The following is a 25,348-nucleotide window of genomic DNA, read 5'->3' as shown; positions in this document are numbered from 1 at the left end:
GCTGCGGCTTTCCCGTCCTTTCCGTCGGGGCGGGCGGCGTGGGCGGCGGCGGTATCGCTCGCAGGGCGGGCAGCGCCGAGCGGGTCTCGAACCCGGGTCCCCGGCGGCGGGGAGCGGGGCAGGAGCGGCCGCGCCGCCCCGCGCGGTGCATTGTGGGGGCCGCACTGATTTATGCGGGGCCGCGGAGCGCGCCGGGAGCGGCGGGAGGAGGCGGCGGCGGCGAGCGGGGCCGGGAGCGGCGGGGCCGCGGCGGCGATCGCGGCTCTCCGGGCGCGCAGCGCTTCGGCCGCCCCCTGAGGCCGTGGCGGCACCGCCGGGCGGCCGGCGCCACCCACCCGGCCTCAGCCGGCCCCGCGCCGGCCACCACGGACGTGGAGGCGGCGGCGGCGGGCGGAGCCGGGCCCGGCCCGAAGGGACCGTCCCGGCGCGGCGGAGCCCCCGCCGCTCGGTAGGGCCCGGAGCCAGGGCAGGCTCGCTCCGCAGGGGCTGCGCGGGGCCCGGGCCGGCCGCGCTCCCGGCGCCGCTGGGGCCTCCGGCGGGGAGCGAGCGAGGCGAGCAGGGAGGCCCGGGCCGGTGCTCCCCGAGCCGGGCAGGGGGAGCGGGAGAGCCCCGCGTCCTCCGCCCGCAGCTTTGTTAGCCGGGCTCTCCGCGGGGAACGGGAGCGGCGGGACCGGGCCCGTGTCCCCGGAGCTGCCGCGTCCTTTCTTTCCCCGCGCTCGGGTGCGGAGCATCGTCTGCGGGACTGGTGCGGGGGAAACAACAGGTCTCGCTCCCTGCTCGCCTTCCAAAGCGACGCCGGCGCCTTGCTCTTGGGATTATAAATGTTTGAACTAAGGCCCAGGGAACTGGAAGGAGAGCTTCCCGTTGGAATTAGTAGAAGAGAAAAGAAGGGAGGCTTTTCCAAATCCTCGACAAGAAAGCTCGTGCTGTTTTCCGCTGCTGTCCGTACTCTGTTTAATAATGCGATTGTGACCTGAGTGGAATTTATGAGCGATGAACTATTGAAGCTTGTTGCACCTCTGCATCGGACTACATTTTGTTTTTTTTTTTTCGTCAGCACATGATTCCTCCATCCCAGCTGTTGCAGGACCTATGGGCCTGTAATAGAGAGATGGGAAGCTGAGATAGTTTATTTTCACATTCTTCTGTGCCGGGGACTTGGCGAGTTAGCTGAAGCTGCTGCTTTTTACTGGATCTGCTCTTTCCTCGGCGGGTTTATTTTATTATTTGGGTTTTTTTCCACGTGTTTCGATTAAACAGCCAGTGGGCTGGAGCTGGATGGGTGCTTTGCAATCCAAAAGGTTTTGGGGGTTAACAGAAAACTGCTAAAACAGAGAAGAACTGGTGCTGCAGGAAACCTGGAGCCTGTTTACCGAGCCTTTTCGTTCTATTGAGCAAGGTAAATAACGTAGTGGTGAAAATTGAGGGCTTATCGTAATCATGCACGAAAACGTTACAAAGCACTTCAGGCTGTTCCAAGCCTTTCAAGGGATTGAGAGCACCCACAGTAAGACTCGGAATGAATTGAGCTTGTAAAATTTTCGGCTATGACTGTGGGATTTAAGGCTGAGAACAGCGTTTGTGGTACCAGAGGGGTTGGGGGAGCTAGTTTTCCTGATTTTGCCTTGAGTTCTTGCAGGTTTGAGCTTTTGAGAGAGGTTGCCTGAAGAACTTTTTTGGTGTTTCAGTGTGCAGGAGTTACACGAGTGGGGGTTTTCATGCCTTGGTGCCTTAGCTCTGGTAGGGTTTCTCAAAGGTGCTCCCAGTTTACAGTGTGCTCACTTCCAGTAGTGCACTGCTCCCATTTGCATTGTTAACTGTGTTCATCCCCTGCCTTTAATTATTTTTGCTTACCTTTGTTTTTGCTGTCCTCATTGACAGCTGCTACTGGTTCATAATTTTTTTTTCTTTTTATCTTCCTTTGCATGTTTTTATCTCCCGAAATGGACTATTTGGATTCACTACTCATTTACCATACATCACTTTCACCACCATAAACCTTCCACAGCCAACACGAGCTCGAAGTACTGTTGTAGATAAAATCTTTGTACATTTGAAGCAGTGGAAGAAGCAGATAATGATTCCCAAAATGTGCAGTGTAATCAGTTAGTGGGTGAAGTGTGTAATTTTTGGTGTCAGGCTGCATGCCTTATCTTTGTTTTTTCTAAACGATCTCGGCAGCAGTTTACTCCTCACAAAAACATAAATCCATTAAAATGAGGTCACAGTTTGAGACGTAGCTGCAAAAATCTGGTTTTGCAAGAAGTCACGGGATTCTCATTATGAAGCCAAGCCTTGATTAAGTTGACTGTGTACCTTTTCTCCTCTCTTAATGAAACAGTGGCAAACACCGAGGTGCTGGCAGCCCTCGCTGATGTGGGGAGAGCTAAGTGGGTATTATGGGCAGCACTCAGAGTTCCTGTTTAGATTTGTTTGACCGAAACCTCTGGCCTTTTGTCGCGTCTGCTTTTGTTTCAAGATGATGTGTGAGGTGATGCCAACCATCAGCGAGGCCGAGATTCCCGCCGGGGGAAATGGAGGCCACGGTTCAGGTTCCCCGCTGCAGTCGGATGCCGATTCCCACTTCGAGCAGTTGATGGTGTCCATGCTGGAGGAGCGGGATCGCCTGCTGGAAACGCTGCGAGAAACTCAGGAGACGCTGGCGCTCACCCAGGGCAAGCTGCATGAGGTTGGCCATGAGAGGGATTCCTTGCAGAGGCAGCTCAATACTGCGCTTCCACAGGTATGGGCCTTTGGGTTTTTCTGTGCTTTTTGCGTTGTTTGTGGTGTGTTGTTGGCTTTTCGTGCGTTTGGTTTACTGAAGGGTCAGGTTGTGTTAGGGGGAGATGAATCCATCCTGAAGGATCTGTTGGTGCTTGCTCATTTTGAGAAAGATGCAAAAGCAAGGAGAGCAGGCAAGAGCAGCCCTTTCCCACCAGTCTGCTTTCCCAGTTTCTTGAATTTCCTTGGCTTAGCATAAATGTGGAATGGTATCGACCTCTTTTTGTTTAATAGAACTTGATGGACTTTTTTCTGCAATTAGTACTTTTTAAGTGCTATTTCTTGATTGCCTGATGCATTCATGTACTTCAGAATTAAGACCCAGTCTAGTGGGAGGTGTTCCTGCCCGTGGCAGGGGGTTGGAATTGGATTGTCTTTATGGTCCCTCCCAAACCATTTTGGGATTTTGTGAATTCCATACAGACCACTCTGACACTATTACAGACTTTGGCTTAAAAACTTGAAAACTGCTACGTTGTGAGTGCATGCTGAGTTGTCACAACAATATAGAAATCTGAGTGTTTTGTTTAACCTGTTTAGTTACTTTTGAAAAGTTCGGAGTTGGATTTTTGAGTTTGTTTTTTGTTTTTTTTGGTCCTGCTAGGAGTTCCTAATTAGTGCCTTGTGAAGGATGCACGTGGCCTGCAGTGCTAGGTTTGTTACGTAAGGAGCACAGTTAGCAAAGGTGATTGGTGTCTGCAGAACTCTTTGGGCTTTATCCATTCGAGTTAAAAATAATACAGGTGGACTTTGAACGTGTGGAGAAGCATTTGGTTCCAGGCAAAGCAGGGGCTGCTTTCAGGTGCTGGTTAACTGTTGACAGCCTTGTGCTTTTTGACACGCTGGTGGTTGTCCTAAACGTGGCACAATGATGCTGGGACTTGTACAAATGTTCCCGTATCCTTCAATATTGTAGTTACTGTTTATACCTTTTCAAACAGTGCTGTTAAATGCTTCTGTTTCACTGCTCTCATTATATTGCAATCACTGTATGACTCTCTGTGGTAATTGGTGCTGGTAATTACTGAGGGATAGAAACAAAAATGTTACACGTGTTAATCTAGTTCTGTTACAGTGATGAAAATCAGACAGGGGAAGTTTTCAGCCTTTGCTGCTGCCCGTGTTAAATCATGTGCTGCAGGCAAAAATCGTTCTTTGGTTTTTTTGTTGTAATAATTGTGGCTTCTCCTGATCCTCTGTGTCAGGTCTGCTACATCAATGGAGGCCATTAACCACTTGCATGACCTGCAAAGTGTTAGACCCGAGTTTGTGGCTGAGCAGAATCATCCCAGCTCTCAACTCCGCTGTTCCCCTTTTTCCTTTTCAGTTCTCAGCTTTCCTTCCTAAATTCTAGAAGGCTGCTTGCATGTAAACATCACTTTCTAAACATTTCTGAAAGATTAATGAGCAGTTCCCCTTTTCAAGAATGCCATAATTGCATGGTTTCATGTGAAATCTGTTGCAAAAGCAAGTCAGTTGAGGGAGAAACTTTACTGCAGTTTTATATAAATATACAGCAGTGTATGGGGTTTAGTAGATTGCTGTTAGAAAATACTGTTTTGGTGCTGTGGAACTGCCATTTTTGTCCTCAGTGGTTCTTAGCCCAAGTGATTGTGGTGGTTTCAAAAATCAGAAATATTTTCATTGTTGTTGCTACATCAGAATTAACTTCTGTATTGGGCAAGTTTTTTGTTGTTATGGTAGAATCAGTTCCTTCACAGGTGTAAATTTTTGGTGAGATGAAACAATTTTTTTTAAATTCTAGCTTGTTCACTGTCAAAACTTTATAGTGAATAATACTGGAAACTATTCCAACTTTTTTGTTAATTTTTTCAAGCTGAGCATTCTTTTGAACTACTGCCTCAAGTGACCCCTTGTTTAGCTGTGGATATCAAGGAGGATGAAGTCAGGATATCTTTAAATTTAATAAAATAATAACTGTGTTATATATTTTCAGCAAAGAAGAGATGGTAATGTAGATTTTACTTTTTTTTGTCTTAGTTGTTTTCAATTTAGTAGACCTGTAAGGTTAATTTAATTGTACAAAGACGGGGGTAATTTCATGAGTTACTAAATCATTCCGTAACCTATTTCCTTCTCAGACTTGGCTTGTAACAAGTCTTTGTAGCTGATTTCAGAGTACTTTATCTTAACAGGTATTGAATTGTTTCTCTGTGTGCTTTTCGTGTTTTAGATCTTTAGCTGAACCAGCCAGTTGTAGCCCATTCTGATGCCTGATGGCAAGTCCTGGTATAAAAACAGGAATGCCAGATGGATTTCTTCTAAACCAGAATTACTCCTCTGGTTTTGCTGTGAACACACTCAGTTTCTGATGGCATCCCTGTGCTTAATTCCTTTCAGTCACTGACTTTTCTGTGTATAAGAAAGAAGCTGACACTGGTGTGTATGCAATTAATTTCCAAATGAGAAATCAGTGTTTGCACCTCTTAGATTGTTAAAGTAAATGCAGTTTTTCCTGCAGCAGTGATGCAGATTTTGGGGCCACAGGGAAGCACACACTTAGTGTGGTGGCCAGCTGGGAATTTAAGGCATCAGTTCTAGCTCCATAAACCTGGGACAGCTATTTAGGGTAAGGCAGCTTCTGTGGATGTGTAATTCACTGAGAGGAGAGAATTTTCATCTTATATAGATGTGCTTTATCTGTTACATTACTCAAAGTAAAGCTGACTTTTTCTGGGTTTTTAGTGTGGACAGCTGGAAGTGAAATACATCACCACTGCCTTGATAAAATAACTGGATTCTTGGCAATGCTCTTTGTTTTCTGGGAGTTTCCTTCTATTACAGATTACTCCAGTCAAACTGTACTCTGACCTTGGAGAATGAGTTTGAAGAAATCAAAGTGCTGTGCTAGAATTTAGTTTTTATTCTTTCTAGAATTTTTCACAGAAGAAAAAAGAGCATTAACTTGTTACTTGAAGAGCTTTATAACATAAACACATTCAGTTATGATTCTAATTGTGGCCTTAGTGGATTTAATTATGCCCTTTAAGTGCCTTTCAGAGTGCATTCTACAAAATTTGAGATTTGTGTGCTTCAAACTTATAAATTAATCTGTAAAATTGTATTTAAAGGTTAAATTTTGAACCCCAGGTAGGTGAGGCCCAAGTTACTACAGTTCTTGCTATTGAAATGTTGCGGGCCAGGGTTCCTTTTTGCTGATAGAATTTCATGGAGATGTTTTCTGTAAATGGAAAACACAATGCTTGTTTTGGATGGTGAAGACCAGAGTTTAACCTCCTGGTGCCTATTACAAATAAAGCACAGTCGGTGAATTCACAACAGTTGTTGTTATCAAGATGAAAATTCTAATATGTATGTTAATTTTATAAGCTGATAAATACAATACAAATGTGAAGCAATAGATATTAAGATACATCTTAATCTTGCACGTCTCATCTTTTGGTCTTAAATTTATCATGCCTTATTTTTTTCTGTACAAGGTAAGTAAAATAGAAGGTTGAACTAACAGTTGTTTTCTGTCCGTAGTAAATATTTTATCAGTACTTCACACTTGAGTTAAAAATGGTGTGTGTCAGTTCATATTTGTATTCAGTGAAGTTCAGGTGTGTCCCTGTAGAGTGATGATCCTTAGACAATCTCAGAAATACTCAATGCCTCACATGGAAGAAATATCAGACACCTGCCCCAGAGACTGCCCTGGCATTGTTTTGAAATGATGGACTTAAGGATTTCATTGCCATTTTATGAACAGTGGTATCTGGATTTCCTCCAGACAGGTTTGAGTAATACAGGATGTCATAGACATAGAAATGAGGTTTTGAATTGTACCTAATGTGAGGAACACGGTGGCAGAGAACACATTAAGCAGAGGCTGTGCCAGACCCTGCAGCAGCTGGGATTTCCTCTGCACTTTCCTCAGAAGTGCAGCATTCGCAGATGTGCAGCCCCGAGGTGCCAGGGCAGCAGCTGAGTTCTCACTAACAGCCCTTCCTTCCTCTCAGCAGGGATCCTGCAGGTGCCCAGGGGTGTCACAGGGATGTCAGGGCAGGCACATCCTGCCCTGCTCCCGCCCTGTTCTGACAGCAGAGATGAACAGGACTCTTCCTCTTGCATTTTCATTGTGTGTTCGCTTCCAGTTGCCAAATCTTACTTGGCTCTTGCTGTTAGTAAATTACTGAACTGATTTGGCTTTACACTAATTTAAGTCAGACAGAGGTAGGAGTTAACATTCAGAATTCCTCACTGATTATCAATAAACCACAGCTTCCCTAACATTTCTTTTTTTTTCAAGACACAGAAACAGACACCTTCTGCTCCAAACCTTCAAAATATGAATTTACCTGAAATAATTCTCTATGTTTGGACCAAATGGAGTAGCTACACTTAAATAAAGCAGTGGAGTGTATTCAGCACTGAGTGTCCAGCGTTGGTTCTGTCTTCTTGGTTTCTCATGTGGATATGTTTGGGTTTGTTTATTGAAACATCCCACCCCTGCCCAGCAGACATCTGTTTGCCTATTGTTAGCAATTTGCTGTTTATACTGTGCTTTTAATTTAAGGTTTGCTTGATTATAAATAGACCTTTTAGCTAGATTAAATTTGGAGTTCATTTCGAGTTTCCTTGTATTTGAGGGTGAATTTTACTGCTGCTAAATTTGGGGTGAAATTTGCTGCTGTTTTACTGCTCAATGATGTCCTTGAATAAGCAGATTTGGTGAAGTCTGAAACTATTGTTTTGATTTCCCTTAGTTTATCTGTAGGAAGAATGTTTTGGTGACTGCACAGAAATGCTTTTTATTTGTTTTTGGTAGGGATGAGGCCCTCAAACAGGAGCTGCTGATTATTTTTCCCTACTCTTGTGCTGCTGTGGACAGATGTCTGACAGTGGGTTTATTAATGCCTGGGGTGCTCTAGTCTAACTTGCAGCCTAAAAACTGGCTGCAGGTGAAAATAAGGTGAAAAGAGCTATCATCAAAACAAAGTATTTAAAATATATATTTAGAACCAGGTGAACATCACATGTATACTCCCATCAGTGCTACTTTGCCTGCAGCCTCTGGTACAACAGGTAATGTCTTTTGGTATTTACAGAATTCTTCCTCTGTTACCTTTTTTTTTTCCTCCTCTCTTTTCTACACTGTAACTGAAAAGTGCTTTGAAGGTGTTTAGTCTCAAAACTTGAAGATTCAATATGGCTGTATAAGTGCAATTCCAGAAAAAAAAATCAAACCCATCGGCTTTTTTTTTTTTTATTAATGATAAATATGAATTAAGAAGCCAATTCCCTCCCCCCTTACAAATTCGTAGTGTTTTAGTGTCCACTGGCTTGAGACTTTGTTCCATCTTTTCTGTAATATATTTAGGAGAGTTGGTTTTATTCACTGTAGGTTTTGATCATAGAATTAGGAGGACGCATTGTGTTTTAATATATGCAGGCCCCTTATAGTTAAGAGTGTTGTCAGAGACCTTGAATTTTTGAAAAGAACGTTTTAAGTGCCTATTAGTAATTTTTTCCCTTTCCCTGAGTTAGCATTGCATCTCAGAACTACAAGAAAATACTTCACAATTGAATTTGGGGATTTATTTTTTAGCTTTCCATTTTTAAAGGAATATGACAGAGATCTTTGTGTAAGCTGCTTGTGGCAATTTAGGCAGCTTAAGTCACTTAGAGTCTAAGGCTGCCTGGTGTCTGTTGACATATATTAGAAAATACTCACCATAATCTCTTGTATATATACATCTCAAGCTGCAAATACTGAGAAGAGATAAATTTGTGTTGTGTGTGTCAGGTAATCTGGATGCTCATAACTTTCCAAGTGTCTTTTTTTTTTGTAATCCTGCCTCTGGGTTCCCCAAGTGTAAATGTAATGCAATTCTTGCCAGGAAAAATGTTTCCACATTCTCTGGGCTGAAAGAAGAATTATTGTTTTGCTGCTGAATGGAGTGAGGTTTTTATTCAACTCGACTTTTTCACAGAGGCACAGGGAAATAATGTTTGCACATTTTGGAAACTCCAGATGATTGTGTAGGGAGCTGGATCCATATCTGTAGGTCACTTGAGGAGATTGCTCTGGGAGGTTGGATATTTATTTATTTGGATATTGGGGGAGTGTGATTACAAGTCGAAGTTAGTGCTCACTTTCATTCTGATGTGTTATTTTCCTCTAAGCTGATGTGAGCAGTTGGTTCCCTTGGTTTTTTGCTCATGACCTTTATCTGTTTCAGACTTGACCTTTGGTTTCACGTAGGCTCTGCTGAAAATCAGCTCCTTCTCTTCTGATCAGCCTGACAAGGCTCTGTGCTGCAGTGGCTGGAGCTGCAGCATCTTTCAAAAGAGAAGCTTTGGTGCTTCATCTTCTCTTTTGCTGTTCCACAGTGGCCTTGAACTTTGCTCATGTGTTGTGGTTTTTGGGGATGGTAGTGGAGACCTTAACAGAAATATAATTTTGGCTGGATCTGAAATATGCCATGGCTATTGATGGATACATATGAGTGAGAACAGTCAACATATTCCTGTAATTCATCTGTTTTCTGGTGATGTTTCCAGAAAGATAAATCTCTAAAATTAATCCTTGGTTTTACAAATTCTGTGAAGTTCAAGGTTCAAGTCCAGGCTGGATGGAGCTCTGAGCAGTCTGGTCTAGTGGAAGGTGTCCCTGCCCGTGGCAGAGGTGAACATTAATGTCCCTTCCAGCCCAAACTGTTTTAGCATCCTGTGATTCCTTAATGAGGAGATCCTTACAGAAGCAGTATTGAGCATTATCAGATACGTCCAGGACAGAATTTAAACAAGGACTTGTTTAAAGAGCCATTTGGAGAAAAGCTTGAAAAATTCAATTTGTGACTTTTTGAGTTTTGTTAAGGACAAAAATACCCTTCTCTTTAGAAAATAAGCATTTTTCTTTGTTGTAATAAGGAAGTGGGCAGCTCTTGATTTTATTCTTAAATTCAATTAATATTTGTTTCTTTTCTGCTTTTTTCCTCTCTGTAGAGCATTAGTCTCTCTTTGGGTATGGTCTGAGCCATGCTGTGTTTTGCTTCACTCCTATTGCCAGCACATAGTAGAGTTGGGTATCCAATGGAGAGAAATATTCTAAAGCACTCAATGCTTGCTTATTTTGTTTTTCCTACCTCTCACAGAAATGGATATAAAATTTGGTTCTGTATACTTAAAACATTGTTTTTAGGGGCATATTTACCTTTTATATAGAATGGCAGGGTAGATTATCTGGTAAAAATTAATAAAGCATGGAGATTGTTCAACGCTGTACTGTTGAGAGAAGTGAGATTTTTCTTTTCCCACCTCAAATTTACAGAACAGTGCACAGTATAAGGATTTAATTATATAAGCCTATGGAGCTGAGTAATTTACATAGTTAAAAAAGCCAAACAAAACAAAGCCACCATAAGATGTGCAGTTCACACAAAGAATTTCTGTGTTGGCCTGTAGAAAGTGGAGACTGCCTTGATGTATGGTTGAAAGGTCCCTGAATGTTCATGTCAAGAAACCGCCTTGCAGTTGATGAAGTCCATTGATCATTGTCTTCAACACTGACAGTGTCCAGTGCTGAGAAATGGGGTTTATTTTGAGTTACTTGAAAAGGAATTTTGGCCACCAAAATCCTTGGTGTAAAAGCTAAACCATCTTGAATGTGGAGAGGGCTCACTCAATAAAGAAGATCATAAATTCCTGGTTTTTTATGGCTATCTCCATAAATAGTGAGCACTTTTATTCAACTACTTGTGAATTTTCAAGCACAGTCCTGAAAAGGGAGGGAGAGATCTCAACGTGGAATTCCTCATTTGTTTTCCAGAATGCTTGATATGAAACTTTTTTCACTGTGCAACCCCAAATTGCCTTTAAAAAGAATATTGGGTGAAAAGGAAGTTCTGTGCACCTCTGAAGGGGCTGCTGTCTTGATCAGTGGCAGGGTTTAAACTGTGGATTTGTGGGTTTGAGTTGTGGATTCTCAGTTGTCCTTGGTGAGCCTGTCACAATTATTTAGCAATATATACTTTTGCCAGTAGAATGTTAGCGTCAAAACTCTCATTTTCTTTGCGTTTCTATCTATAATTGGGAAACCTTGGGAAATGAGCTGAACATGCAGGGAGTCATGGGACTCTGTTAACCTTGCTGAACCAATAGTACCAGACCTAAATTCTGTTACCTGCTGTGCTTTTCACTGTATCTTGCACTTGTGGATTTGCTGTTCCCAGTGGGAAGCTGGACTCTGTAATTTTAGATGCTTTAAGGTTCTGTTGTGAGCAAATTTAAAGTCCTGGATGCATCTCACACTTTAATCTCTTGCTTCTTCTACTGGGCTTTAAGGCATGGGCTGCTTTGGAAAGCCAGAAGTAAAAGAAACTTCTGCTCCAAATGAAAAATTAATGAGTGAGATTCTCTTGTTTAGAGTTCTTCAGTTAATCTAATTTGGATGTAAAGAATGGTGTTGCACCCAGGAGATCCAAGGCTGGAAGGGCAGAGCCCGTGTGGAGGGTGATATTGGATGTGTGGGTGAATCTGGCTGGGCTTTGCACAAGTTTGTGCCTGTATAAGGTAAACTCCTTATTTCAGATTATCCCTTCTAAGATCTCTGTATTTACTGTAGTACAGTTTGAGGAATGACTAAAAGTTTGGGTTAATAATGTTGGGGATGCCTTGGGGATACCACTGTGAATCTTTTTGTTTTTCTTGAGTAATGTATTTTTCATACAGCATGACCACCTTTTTGTAGTTAATGGGAAAATACTTGGAAGGTCATAACGTTCTTTATGTTAAAGAGCAGGAGGCAGGTGCATCCAGTAATTTATTTTTTAAAACATGCAGCTTGTATTTTCAGAATGTCTTTGGAGGCGTGGTTCCACACCATTATCTTCCAAAAGCTGAGTCTTTGTCTCAAGAAATCTGGGATCACTTTGCTTCATGTAAAGTGGAAATGCAACAACTTTTTTAGGATTTTGGCTGTCCTTTCCCCCTCCCAGGTCTCTTTTATGCTGACACTGGTGTAACTGTGATCCCATTGCAGTTTGTGGAGACTGCATAACCCTCTCCTGAATTTTGTACAGTTGTTATAAAAGATAAAGTCCTGTGAAGTAAAGGAGGAGAAATGGGCCAAGCATTTATTTTGTCTCAGTGGAGTAGGAGGCTGCAGGGCTTCCCTTGTTGCATCATCTTTCCCTTCTTTTCAGTCCAGTGTGGAAGAGGAGCTTCGCAGGTTCCTCACCAACCCATCTTTCACATCAGCATTTGTTAGTGCTAACACTAACAGCCTGCCCCTGTCTTTTATTAATTGAATTATTTTTCATTGATTTATCATTTATTGATTGATTTTTTTAGTTCTTCTTTGCATAACAGTCTTGATTCTTGGTTTCCTTCTGCTGTCTGGGTTCAGGTAATCATCAAGTCCAGAACTGTTCATTTATGGATTTTTTTTTTAATAGCAGACAAAAAAATACTTTGAACTTTAAAAAAAAGCTTTAACCCTCCCCCTACAATAGCTCTTCAATCAAGTTTAATCTCTGTTGCTGATTTTTTCCTAGTTTTTTCTTTGTTTAGAAAATAGCAGACATGTCTGTTGCAGGACTTGAGACTGTGCTTTTTTTGTGTGCACTTGGGAATTGCTTTGTTTTGGAGCATTTGCTAAAATGGAGCAATTCTTCCATGGAATAGTCCAGTAGAATTTATTCAGAATATCTGAGATTTGGCCTTATTTATCTTCAGTTAGCCCCATAAATCCATTCAGCCTGTAAACCAGGGTGACAGAGTACAGAGAAGCAGGAAAAACAAAATGTGAAGAGGTGGTAAGTTGAATTTCCTGCTGAAGGCACGTAGCTGTCCTCAGTGAGTATTACTTGCTTCAACAAGTTTGAAATTATAAGACTGGAGTGTTCATCACTTGGCAAAAATAATAAATACATATATATATAATAGGAGAGCACTGAGGGGGAAGTACATGCTGGTGCTTGTTTAATGAGGGTGGCTTGGCCAGCCTTATTCACATATTCCCAAGCATTCCCTCTTAACAGAGTGTGAAAAATCTACTTTTCAGCTGCTAGCCACAGAACTAAAGCTGGCAACCAGAGGCCAAGATGAACGATTGGAATAGGGCAGGGCAGGGCCTCAGCTGCTGCTCACAGTTTCTGCAAGCAGGAGTATCTTGTCACTGAAATAGTTGTGCATGATGGGTCTTGTCCTGGGTCTGTTTGGAAAAAAACTGTGCAGTGTTAGTCATGTAAGATGACCAGAATGTAGTATGTAGGGTTAACTAATTTTTAATTCTTAAAAGTCATAGGAATTTAATATTTAGTGCCAGCTGAGCCACAATTGTGCTGTTTCTTGTGAGTGCAGTATGCTTAGAGTTGATGTGCAGAAATTTGCTTTTTCTTGCCCAAGTAAACTTGCAATTCATTGTTGTTTACAACTTAAAAGGTCTTGCTACAGCTGCTTAGTCTCCAGAATGGGGGTCCCAGGAAAATTACAGAACTTCTTGAACCTTCTCAGCACATCTTGCAGTTGTTCTGCAGTTTGGCATCCCCATGGAGGATTGCCTGCTGTGCTATCCAGCATGGAATCCCAGGAAATCTTGACCAGCTTTGTGTGAGGAGAGGAAAAACCTCAGTGCAATCCCTCTGCTGTCATATTAAAGATGGAGACTGGTTTTGTCCCATACCTTGACAAACTGGTAATGCAAGATTCTTGCTCTTTAATTAAGTACGAGTGTATTCTCCTTTTGCCATGGTGGGTATGGGTGTGGGTAGGTTTCTTCACTGACATGGACTCCAAAAATGGAGGTGCCTAAAGCTACACCTAAGAAGTTGTGCTGCTACTTTATTAGTTCCTAATCAAAATAGCCTAGGCTGGGGGTGCAGGAATGTGGTAACTCGGATTGTGAAACCCTTAGAATTCACTGATTCACAGTGTCACTGAGTTGTTTTTCTAACACCCCCCAAGAATTGTAGCCTTATTCTGTGAAATTAAGCTTTTACTCTAGAATCTTGCTGGTTGGAGTGGTACAGTATTGGAAAGGATTATTTTGTTATCAACTGTTCTCAACAATTACTGCTCTGCACAAAGTAGCCGTCCCGAGTTGAAAAGCCTGTTTTGCAACCATGACTAAAGTTTTCCTGATGCATATTTTAGCTGGTTTGGACATTTTTCCAAGGAAAACAAGCTCGGTATGGTTCTGAATACTTTGGTGCCTTATCTGCCCTTTCAGGGGGCGTATTCCTGTACACGGAGGAGCAGCTAAGGTGGAACTCTTTGCATAGCCACACCACAATGAAGTGATTGGAAGAAATTTTCTGCTACCCTTGCATATGAATAGATGCCAAGTTTCATGCAAGTCTGAAGGCTGCTTCTGCATTTCCTGTGCTTGCTCTCATAATTCTTCAGCTTTTGAACTTCCTTACTCAGAAGATCGACGATGTTGCCTGAATAGAGGCAACATTTCATGAGTACTTTTAAAAAGACAAGTGAAGAAAATAACTTAAAACTGGTATTTCAAGTTAGTGCTCAGTATGTTCATTTCTTGTTAATCCTCTGTGCCTTCTACTAACTTGCAGGGTTTGCCCCCTCAGTTGAGTATTTGAAGAAAGCCCTAGAGGGAAAACCAGGTGCTTTGGTAGAGTTTTTCACTGGTTGATTTGATACACATCTGTAGCTTTGGAAAAGGGTTTAAAGGGCTGGCATGGAAATGGTTTGTGTCTGCTCTGGGTTAATTGATCACCCCATATGATCTACCCTGCTTTGAACAAGCTGTGTTGATTTGTGAAGGCTGGTGAAAAGATTAACAAACTATCTGGAGAAATTAGGGATTCTGAATGTGTGGATTATCCCAAGGCTGGTTACTCTACAGAGCGAACTGCAGGTTGTAATAGGAGTGACTGGATGAGGTTTTCTGACTTGTTTGAACAACCTCCTGTTCTCTTTGCTGAGTTTCTCAGGCTGTGGAGCAGTTGTAGGGTGCAGCTGTGCCTTGCTTTGCACATCGGCCGCAAACAGGCTTGTGGGGAGCGTGTGCCGTGTCACACGTGTGACTCGTGTTCCCCGTGGCGCACGGATGGAGGCGCGGATGGGAGGGATGGAGGCGCGGATGGGAGGCAGCAGCCTGGAGGGCTGCCCTGTGTCCCTCAGCCCACAGCACGGTGTGAGCTCAGGGAATGCTGGCTCTCCAGCCATGCACGAAGATCTGGTATTTTCACGAGGCTTTGCCCCCGTCCTTGTGTACATAACAGCACCGTTCTGCTGGGTCTGGGGAAAGTGAAAGGCAGGGGGCCAGGCAGGAAGGGTTCTGCCAGGCCAGCTTTGGACAGGCTGTAGTTAATGATTCCAGGGCTCTGTGCACAAGGTTTTCAGGCTCTCGCTCCAGCCTCGGTGTGTGAGGTCTGAGCAGGGTGAAAGGAAAGCCCCTCGTTCTCAGAGGAGCAAGAGGCTGGATCCAGGTTTGGGTTCTGGTACTTTGACCCCCTGCACCCCAAACAGGGACATGTCTGAAATGTGTTAGTTAGATCAGGGAAGGGGAGTTACAGGGGGGAACATGGAGCTGATGTGTTTCTACCTCCCTTTTCCTACAGCTCCTGCATTCCTTTTGCCAAGCTGCCAAATCCCACCTTTCTCCATTTCTGTTTCCTTGCGCTTCCGGAAGCTCCCAGCGCCCAAGTCTGGATTTTGTGCTTTGTAGTTGAGGCTCAGGGAACGCTGTGCATAAATTTAGGCAACTCACTCAGGATGGTAACTGGAAACCTACTTATTGCCATGGAGACTTGGGCTTGCTATAAGCTTTTCCTTTTTGCTCTTGGGCATATGTTTGGTACCTGCTGGCTGTGAGTGAGGAGTCCTTTGGCTCTTGGCTTGTCAAATGCCAGGCACTTCATTCTGCTTCCAGCTCCAAAGCGGACTGGGAACAGCGAGGGTTTCATTCCAGAGCAATAAGATTATGCAACTTGTAAACACGTTAAAACTTAATTGCCTGTTTAGGATTGAGCAGCGTTAATGACAAAGCCTAGCTAGGTCAGTCCCAAGAGGGACACTTGAAGGAGACCTGCTAAAAAAAAAAGGGCTGGAATGGTAAGAAGTGGCTCAGGTTTAGTATTGATCACTGACTGGCAGCTGGCAGCAATATTCACTTGAGTGTTTTCATGCAGTGTTGCAGTTTTTAATAGACAAAAAAAAAAAAAGTTGGTTTTTTTTTTTTCAAAGAAAATACAGATTTTTGAGAGTTAACCAAAGGTGGTATTAAACCTTTTCTATATCTTGGTGCCTCTAGTTGGAAGGGGAGAATTTTTTTGACAGTAAAGAAATGTGCACCTTTCTTTTGGTGCTTGTCTTTTGAGTTATAAAACATCTTGTGCATAACCAGAAATAGGAAAGGAGGCCAATACACTAATTATGTAATGAGCTTCAGTGTGTTCTCACTCTGGTGAGTAGTTAGCTCCACTTGGAAAAACAGCTACTTTGAGCATGAAAAGCCTTGCAGTGTTCTGAAACACAAGAATTTGACATATCCATGTTTCAGTATTATTTGAAGTATTCTCTTACACTTCCTTTTAAGATCTGGGGTTTTGAGAACAAAAGATAAACTTGTTTCATAGAATTGATTCTATTAATGTTTGAAATAAGTTTCATGTTTCTAGCTTAGTCAATTCAGGCGGCTCAATACTTACTGGAAATTATTTTCACGAGGTGGAAAGGAAAATATTTTTCTTTGCTCACTCTAGGCTGATTTTTCTCTTTCCCATTAACACATGCCAGAGATATGGAAAGGTTGAAAGCAATGTGTTTTACTACATGGAACAGGCAAAGCATGAGCTGTGTTGGTGTGTAACTATGCTTTTTTCCAGGGCTGGATTTAATGGTGAAAACAATTTAGCTCTCCTCAGTTTTAACTCTTGATAACCTTGAACTGTTTCATAATTTCATAGTGCTGATTTTTAGCCTAAAAAAACCCCAGAATAAACCCGTGACTTAATAGGTATGCAAGTTTGCTTGCTAGGAACTTTGAAATATATTTGTGCTCTTGGTCACTGTGTGCTACCTAAACCCCTTAGGTTTAAAGTGAAGTGATTCTGAAATACCCTAGAAATAAGCCTAGTTATTTAAATTTTCCTTGCTTGTTTTGTTTTAGACTGTATATTCGCCATTTCCATGCAATCATAATTTGGAATAATTGTAGTTTATATGTAGTACAAGCATCATGATGGAGACTTATCTCAGGTCCCATTGGTTTTCACCCCTGATGTCATGCACTTCCCCCAATTATGCTTTTCCTGCTCTCTTCAGCTGCCCAGATTTGTGAGTGGTTTGTTTGATATTCACTCTACAGGCCAGAATGATAACAGTAAACCAAAATATCACTTAGAGATTAAACACATAAATTCCAGTCCTGTGTTTCAGTCAGAGATGTTCCTAAAGATGCAGCAGTCACCACTTCATCTTTCTATTGCCTGAAGTTATACTTCACAGTATTTGTTAATATTGGATTAACGTAAAATGTTTCTCTTTTTTATTACATATATTTTCATCATGGATATAAATTTTCTGGCCAATGTGATTGCTTGTAATTCATGATCACTTGTGCACTCAAGTGGTGTTGCATTTTCTTGTGAAATAAGGGTTTCTTTGCTTGATCAAATTCCAAACAAATTTAGTTATTTGTAGAGCATCCCTAATACACAACTTATATTAACAGACTTTTAGGAATTACCTCTGTTTCTTTCAAGTGTTTTCCCTAGGTTAAACACTATCTTCTTGTCACGTAGCATTTATTGGTCTGTGACGTGCTGTCTGTGAGACCTGTAAATTATGTTTTTGATGGACATGAAGGGAACCTGCACCCTGGGACTGGGATCTTGGAAGTTCCCAAGTGTGTCAGCTCAGCACTCACGGGTCCAGCTTTTGGAAGGAAGTTTATATTGTGCCATCTAAATACTGAAGGTTGAAGGTCAGCTCTGAAGGCTGAGGTAGAAGAAATGCTATTGCTTTAAAAAATCCTGGAGCTTGGGAACAAAAAAAAAAAACCAACCCAGAAAATGTATTACTGAATGAGAACCAACTCACTTGCTCAGTGTGGCATTTGTTGGGAATCTTTATTCTGGCAGCAGGAGTGACGTGTTTGGAATGATTCAGTTGGGTCACAAAGTTACTTTCTTCAGTAAACATTTTAGTTTAGTGTAGAGTATGGGTGTTTGCCAGAATGTTCTAATAATCAGCAGGGGATATTTCCCTGGTAAATTCAGCCCTCTCCCACTGATTTGTGTGAGTGCTCTGAAGTGCTTATTGTGAGTTCCATTCTTGCCAATCCCCAGCACTGTGTATTTATTATTTTGATGGCAGCCAGAAACAGAGCAGAACTTCATTCTGTTGCTCTCAGTCTTCTTAATTGCAGAAAAGTAACACAGCTTTGTGCACAAGTGGGAAAGTTTCTCAGGATTCTTTCCTTTTTCTTTTAATTCTTTCTGTACCTTCATCTAATGCCCAGGAAGAAATTGTGTGACAACTCGAAAATTTTTGAGATTATAAAGCTGCAAATAGTTTTTCTGCTTTTGAAGTGCTCAAGGAAATCACAGATTGTCTCCCATTGCCGGTAAGTATTAAAACTAGAAAGGACATGTCTTTTGGCAGTGTCAGCTGAAACTAAGGACGTTCAAATGTTCTTTCTTAGGCATCTCACAGCACTTGAAGCAACTCAGTTTTGTCAAAACAAACAGCACTGGAGGTGTTATGCAATGCCAGCAATGCCTGTCAGTGTGTTTATGCAGCAGCAATATAAATTCCTGTGTGCACTCTTGCTCTGGGTCATCTGACAGTGTGATGGTTCGTGTCACAATTGGATCTATTTGTGCTACAATTTATATTTACACAGGAGTATGCAATGGACTGGAACTCTCTGTCCTGTAACCATCTGAATGAAGAGTGAACAGCCTTCCTTTCAGATATGCCGCTGGTGTTCATGTGGGGAAGCTCATACAGATAAAAAGATACTGATGCTATGCAGTGATTTGAAGTTGAAATAGGATCCTGAGACAGTGTCTGGTAGTCCTTGCTTCATCCTTCCTCCTGTTCTCAAGACCTGAGATACAGGCTGGAAAAATGTAAAACTTCCCATGTCAGGCCGCTGTCATCTGGAGAATTGGGCAATATTGATGCTTCTAAACGTTGATGCTGGCATTTTTAGGGTTTGGAAAATTACCCTTATGTTATTAATGATTTGGAAGGGGAAACACACCAAGAAAGTAAGCTCATACCGAGCCCTTCTCAGTAGTACATAATTATCTAATCTGTAAAGATAAAGAGGGACTGCCAGTGAAAAATGGCAACTTTGGTTTCTGCTGTACCTGAGGAAAAGGGGACTGTGCTGCCAATTCCCTGGGAGTCTTGGAAGCTCCCACAGGTGGGATGTTGAAGGTGCAGGAAAAGCTTGGTTGTGAAGGAGCCTTCTGCTGGGAAAACTCATGGTAGAGTCAATATTTCTGTCAGCTCCAGAGAAGCTTGCAGTAGGTTTTTCCTCTCTTGGTTCACCTTGCACTCTGGGTCCTCGTGTAATTTGTTTTGTGTGTGTAAAAGTTCTGGTAGCTGTGTTTACAGACCAGGTTGTTTTGGAAATATTTCCTGGCCATTTTTTTTTCCTTTTTAAGAATGCAAATGAAATACTGCAGTGAAATATTTATGTGAATGTAATTATTTAGTGTGTTAGAGAAATGAAATAATTTAGCAGTTGAGAAAGGAAATTCATTAGGATGTTTTACAGTTTTTTGCTGATCAAGCTGGGGTACAAACCTTTTTCCAATGAGCAGGTTTTGATTTAGAATGAGGGATTATAGGGATGAATTCTGCATCTGTGGTGGTGGTGGTGGTGGTATTGCTTTTTTATGCATCTTTTAAAAGCCTGGTATCTTAGTAATTCCAGAGGAGTTCACTCCAGGTGTGTATTGTGCAACATACTTTTTATATTTTCAGTCATGTGTATATTTTAGAATAAAGCTGACCAAATGAATATTGGAATTTGTGCTGTCTTTTGACCGTGTCTGCTTATTTTAGCTGGATGTTAGAATTTAGAATGCAGATGTGCTCAGTATAGTTAATTGGTTGATGTGGCCTTTGTTTTTAAGCATGTGCATTCTGTCACTTTGAATTTTGCTGCAAAACAGCCCCATCTTGAGCTTTCACTTGATATGCAGCTGCTGGCTGATGAGCAGTGTGTCTTGCAGAATTTGGAAAAAGCAGAGAAGCAGCAATTGTGTCTCCACTTAGCTGTTTGAGTTCACCTTGTCCTGCTAATCACCAGGTCAGCTGGACAAATCCATTGTTTATTTGGCAAGGCTCTTGTTTATGAGGATTTTCCTTATTTTGGACGACAGAAAGGAGTGTTATTTGTTAGCATTTCGATGTTTTCTTATCCGAGTGCTCCCAATATGTTCATTGGCACTGGAGTGACTGAGACATATTTATTTTCATGTTTTAAGTTGCATTGACAAGACTTGAGGGTTGCTTTCTTGCAAGGCTCTTTTCTAAAGAATGGACTTGTTCACATTCACATTGTCAATTCTCATTTCCAGTGCAGTTCAGATTGGAATTGAATTTTTTCCAGGGTAGATCAAGTTATGATTGTGTTTGCTTCTAAATGTGGTTTGTACTTGCACCTTTTGTTCTATGCAGAGTGTGCTCCCTGAGTTGTTAGAACATTTAAATGTCTTTTATGTGAAGTATTTTTAGTGAGGCTGTTGATAGAGAGGGGAAATTGTTTAAGCTGCAGTGGCTCTTGCAGATATTAGTACAATCATTTCCCGACAGAAACCCCAAACTGTAGGAGGATATTCTTTCATATGGACTGTGGGGACTGCAGTAATAAGCATGCAGTGTGTGATGTGAGTTAGCTCAGCTCCTGTTCCCTCATGACACTTCAGTCTGCGCTATTTCACTTTGGTTGGGGTTTGGTTGGTGAAATCTTCATTGAATTTGAAGGGTGAGCCTTGTGAGGGCTTTGAGCCCTCGGGCTCAGCTTTCAGAAAATTCTGATTCTAATCCTTGGAGATTTCTAGCAGGACTGAAGGGAAGGGGCTGCTTCATTCCCTTTTGTGAGATATGAAGGAAGGCATGAATGAAATTCCTGTGTTTAGCTGTATTCTGGTACATGTCAGTATGCATTGTTAAATTAAATACTGACTCAAAATTTGTCATTTCTGTTGATGTTCTTATTTTGCTGTGCTTGGGGCTCTGTTTTTTTGTGTCTCCCTCAGCAGCTATTATCAAAAGCCAACAAACCAAAACACAGAAAACCAACAACTCTTTGAAACCATAACAAAGTGTGTTACAAACATGTTTTTCCCTTTGCATACCAGGGAAACCCCAACTCATATAATTGCCTTGAGACACAAACAAGTTTTCAAGGTCCTGGTCAAATATCTTTTGTCTTTACAGTTGGTAGCATAAAGGTTTTAAGTGTTTGAACTGAAGCTGGCTTAGCATGACTATACATTGTATTGACTTTGCACATTTGAAATGAAGGCTTCAAGGAACTGTCACGTGTTCATATAAATCCACTGTAACTGTGTCCTGATGTTCGATGTGCTGATATTTCTGTCTGGTCTGTTCCAGGAATTTGCAGCGCTCACAAAAGAGCTGAACGTATGCAGGGAGCAGCTGCTCGAAAGGGAAGAAGAAATTGCTGAGCTGAAAGCAGAAAGAAATAATACGAGGGTCAGTTCCTTGTCTTCTCCAAGCTCACCACTGTTCAAGCATCCAGCTACTGGGAGGAAAACAAATGTTGAATTTGAAAAGCTAAACGTATTTTTTTCCCTGATACTTGTATATGAATCCCCATGGAAGTGCAGATGTGTGTGTGTGTTGATGGAGAAGGTTTGGCAGCTTGTGCACAGCTCCAGAGGCTGCTCTGCAGAATCAGGAAAAGCTTGTAAGGCTGCACTGCTGTCTGCCATCCACATTTCTTGTTAAAGTTTGGTAATCCTGCAGCTCTGGAATCAGAGGAGCGGAGTGGGCAGGTTGTGGTGTTCTGGTTGAGCAGCTTACACTGCTAATACAGCTGAAATGTTAAAAACCAGTCCTTACCATATCCTCTGTCGCTGAAATTTGAACTTTAGAGCTCTAAAGCTGATGTTCTAGGAGGCAAAGTTTTCTGCAGCTGTACAGAACAGGAATAAACCTTGTTCCTTTCTCTTTTTCCTTTTGCTTTAGCTGTTGCTGGAACATCTGGAGTGTCTTGTCTCCAGGCATGAGCGATCCCTCAGGATGACTGTTGTCAAGAGGCAAGCTCAGTCTCCAGCAGGAGTTTCTAGTGAAGTAGAAGTTCTCAAAGCACTAAAATCTTTATTTGAGCACCACAAAGCCCTTGATGAAAAGGTAATGAAGTGTTGTGCCTAACATCTTTTCATCCTATTTCCTTTGTGTGGGCCAGGCAGTTTTTGTACTGAAGTTGTAGAAATCTCTGCAGTGTAACTACATTAGTAACTGCTCTCCTAAATTAAGATGCTGCACTTAGCTAAAGCAAGGTGCTTTGGTTTATTTAAGCACTTCATTAACTGTTAATGTAAACTCAGCATGGTTCAGGAGCAATATATCTGCAGGAATGCACACATCTGCTTACCTGTACAACTTCAGGTTTTATCCTTTTGATTATCTAATACAAGAAATGGACTAGAGAGAAGAGGAGGAGGGGAATCTGCTTACATTGGGATAGAAATCTGAATTAAAAGAACTCCTCCCTTCAGTTGTGCCTGATGGTAGCAGCAGGATATGCAATGGCTAAAGTTCACTGTGAATTTTGTTGCAGTTAACTTGCAGTTAACCTGACTTTGTGACCCTGATGCCTTGAGAGGAGGTATCAACCCTTGTATATAAAATCTGGTAAATGATTTTAAGTGGAATTTTACCTGTTCTTCCATTTGTAAATGAGCAAAAGCCAAGCCAGTCTGTGCCTTGCAGAGGGACAAGCAGATTCTGGGTGTGTTGAATTCTTTAGTGCCTAAATGTACAGGTCGTGCTGCTTGTGACGAAAAAGGAAAAGCTAGATTATAAATTACACATTATTTGGCTATTTTTATGGTAGCATGTGTTGTAATTAGTACTGACTCCAGATTAAGAAGGTTTCTAAGTGTAATGGAGACTGTCATGTATTATCTGTAAAGGCGTGGCAGCAAGTGAAATGGGTTTCATTTTGATTTAAATGATTTCAAATAATTTGAAATTCCCCTTTCAGGTAAGGGAGAGGTTACGAGTAGCACTTGAAAGATGTAGCTTACTGGAAGAAGAACTAGGTACTACACATAAAGAGGTAAGTTTCTGTCTTAAAAGAAGGCCTCGTGTCCATTGTGGGTGTTTCAGCCAGTGTTTGTACAGACTAATTTATGAAGTTTCACTTTTACTTCTTCCTTTTGATTTCTTGCCAAATGGAGTAATTATTAATTTTTAACTTAGCTGCTTTGAAAGAGCAGGAGAAGAAAAAACCAAACCTCAACCTCCTGACAGCTTCTCTGCTCCCAAAAAAACCCCAACCAAACCATGAAAAAGAGTTCCTGTGCCTTTAAAGTAAGGGTTTGCAGTGGCATGAGGTATTTGAATGCCTGTGCCAGCTTTTATTAATACATACCTGGCAGTAGAATCAGTAATTGTTATTTTGCTCCTTTGCTTTTGCAGCTGTTCCTTATATTATTAGTGAGAAAGCAATTGACTTGAAACATGTGTCTGTAAACTTTTCTTTTAGTTAATGATTCTGAAAGAGCAAAACAATCAGAAGAAAACACTTCCAGATGGGATGCTGGATATAAATCATGAACAAGAAAATACACCAACTACAAATGGGAAGGTACAGCTATTTACTCTGCTTAGCTGACATCTGGTTTTTAATCATTAGCTATAATATTTTAATTTTAAACCATAATAAAATACTTTTGAGTGATCATCTAATTAAAAAGACTTAGTTATTAAAATTTCACCTTTTGCAGTCTATCCAATAATAAAGTTATCTTTGGGGAGGGATGTTTACAGGCGAGTAACAATTTCTTTTTCAGTCTTATTTGCATCATGCTAAAACACTTTCTTTTTTCCTCTTTAATAGAGATCCTCTGATGGTTCATTATGCCACGATGAAAACCTTGCTAAAGTGATTGAACTCCAAGACATCATAGATAAGCAAAACAAAGAGCAGACACAAATGAAAGAACGCCTCACTGCTTTGTCCAGCAGAGTAACAGAGCTGGAAGAAGACCTAGACACAGCAAGGAAAGACTTAATAAAATCTGAAGAAATGAACACCAAGTTACAGAGGGATGTACGAGAGGTGAGGAAGGAACTGTCAGGATTTGGGGAGTCACAATGCCATTATTTTATAAAATTTTCGTCTCACTGGTGGTCAGTTGAATCTTTGTTTTTGGAAATCTTTGGTTTGACAGATGAGAAGAAAATGGCTTTTTTAGGACATGATGGGTGTCTGTTTTTTGTTTAAAAGACCAGTCACTTGAGAAAATTTGTCCTCAGGATAAATCTGTGACTAAGTAGATGCTTCATCAATAGAATGGAGATCTAGCATTGCCAACTTCAGCATGTTCTGAAATAGAGGCTTAATCCTGTCATACATGCTCTGCTTGTTACTGATGTTCCTTTTTTATAAGATGCACTTGGTTGAGGAATCCCTTTAATTTCAGTGGTGTGGTTGGCAGTTCCTGCCACTGCTGAATCCCTAATCCCCAGGGTCCCAGATATCCTCATTAGATATAAAAGGGATTTTACTTAAATCCCAGAACACTCTGACCATCCCCAGCAAGTCAAGATTTGCTGTGTGTATACCACTGGAGAGGAAGTAGCAGATCTGTGGTGTGAGGTAATAAAGACCAGTGGATTTCGATCATTCACTGTTCTAAAAGCCATTTCTTTCTACTGAGAAAAATAACCTGATTTTTAAAAAATTTTTGTTTTATCATTAAGTAATTATTTCTCCCATTGTGGCTTCTGTGCTGTGTCTTGCCCAGACTCTGGCGCAGAAGGAGGACATGGAGGAGAGAATCACCACTCTGGAGAAACGCTACCTCGCTGCACAACGTGAAGCCACATCCGTGCACGACCTCAACGACAAACTTGAAAATGAAATTGCCACTAAAGACTCCATGCACCGACAGGTTGTGGTTTCAAATGAGATGGAGTACATTGGGCTCAGCAGAAAGCTAATGGAGATAATGAATGTTCATGCCGTGCTGAAGCACTTTGCTTTTAGGAAGATAAATATCAGCTGTAATGTGCTGCTAGTAGTGATTGTTTTTCAGGAGCTGGAGTCGTACACTGCAGAGATTTTTACCCTGGGAATAAAGATGAGACAGCTTTACTGGGAAGGGGAAATGGTTTTGAGAAATGTAGTGCACTTCATCCTGGGGCTGTTGTCCCTATTAATTATGGATTTTTCAGTTACTGTATGTGTATCCAAGCATCTTTAATTTTGTGGGTGAGAATTACTTATTCTGAGCTAAACTTTTAACATTTGCATAGAGTGTAGATTTTTTTGCCTTAGTGAGAGAGCAAGTTTGACAAGTGCTTGACATGAAATAGTCCAGCTTTATAAGCCAGGAATGGTTGTTAAGCCAAC

The 25,348-nt window shown here is 41.6% G+C and overlaps 1 protein-coding gene across 4 annotated transcripts in view; it reads left to right on the top strand.

Moving 5' to 3' along the window:
• Window positions 1-209: 209 nt before the first annotated feature.
• The window catches only part of PPFIA1 (PTPRF interacting protein alpha 1), a 53,538-nt gene continuing 28,399 nt past the window's right edge, over window positions 210-25,348 (top strand). For 3 of the 4 annotated variants that reach the window (XM_063397523.1, XM_063397524.1, XM_063397522.1), the window contains exons 1-8: window positions 210-1,399; window positions 2,480-2,743; window positions 21,355-21,456; window positions 21,952-22,116; window positions 22,973-23,047; window positions 23,477-23,578; window positions 23,831-24,052; window positions 24,741-24,887. In XM_063397523.1, coding sequence (XP_063253593.1) covers window positions 2,480-2,743; window positions 21,355-21,456; window positions 21,952-22,116; window positions 22,973-23,047; window positions 23,477-23,578; window positions 23,831-24,052; window positions 24,741-24,887 — 1,077 coding nt within the window. In that variant the 5' untranslated portion in view covers window positions 210-1,399. The remainder of the gene's footprint in view (window positions 1,400-2,479; window positions 2,744-21,354; window positions 21,457-21,951; window positions 22,117-22,972; window positions 23,048-23,476; window positions 23,579-23,830; window positions 24,053-24,740; window positions 24,888-25,348) is intronic. The other variant, XM_063397525.1, reaches the window with a different exon arrangement.

This window comes from Prinia subflava, chromosome 5 (assembly GCF_021018805.1).
Source record: "Prinia subflava isolate CZ2003 ecotype Zambia chromosome 5, Cam_Psub_1.2, whole genome shotgun sequence".
NCBI lineage: Eukaryota > Metazoa > Chordata > Aves > Passeriformes > Cisticolidae > Prinia > Prinia subflava.
Note: the sequence above shows the minus strand (reverse complement) of the source record. Positions and strands in the feature narration are given on the sequence as shown.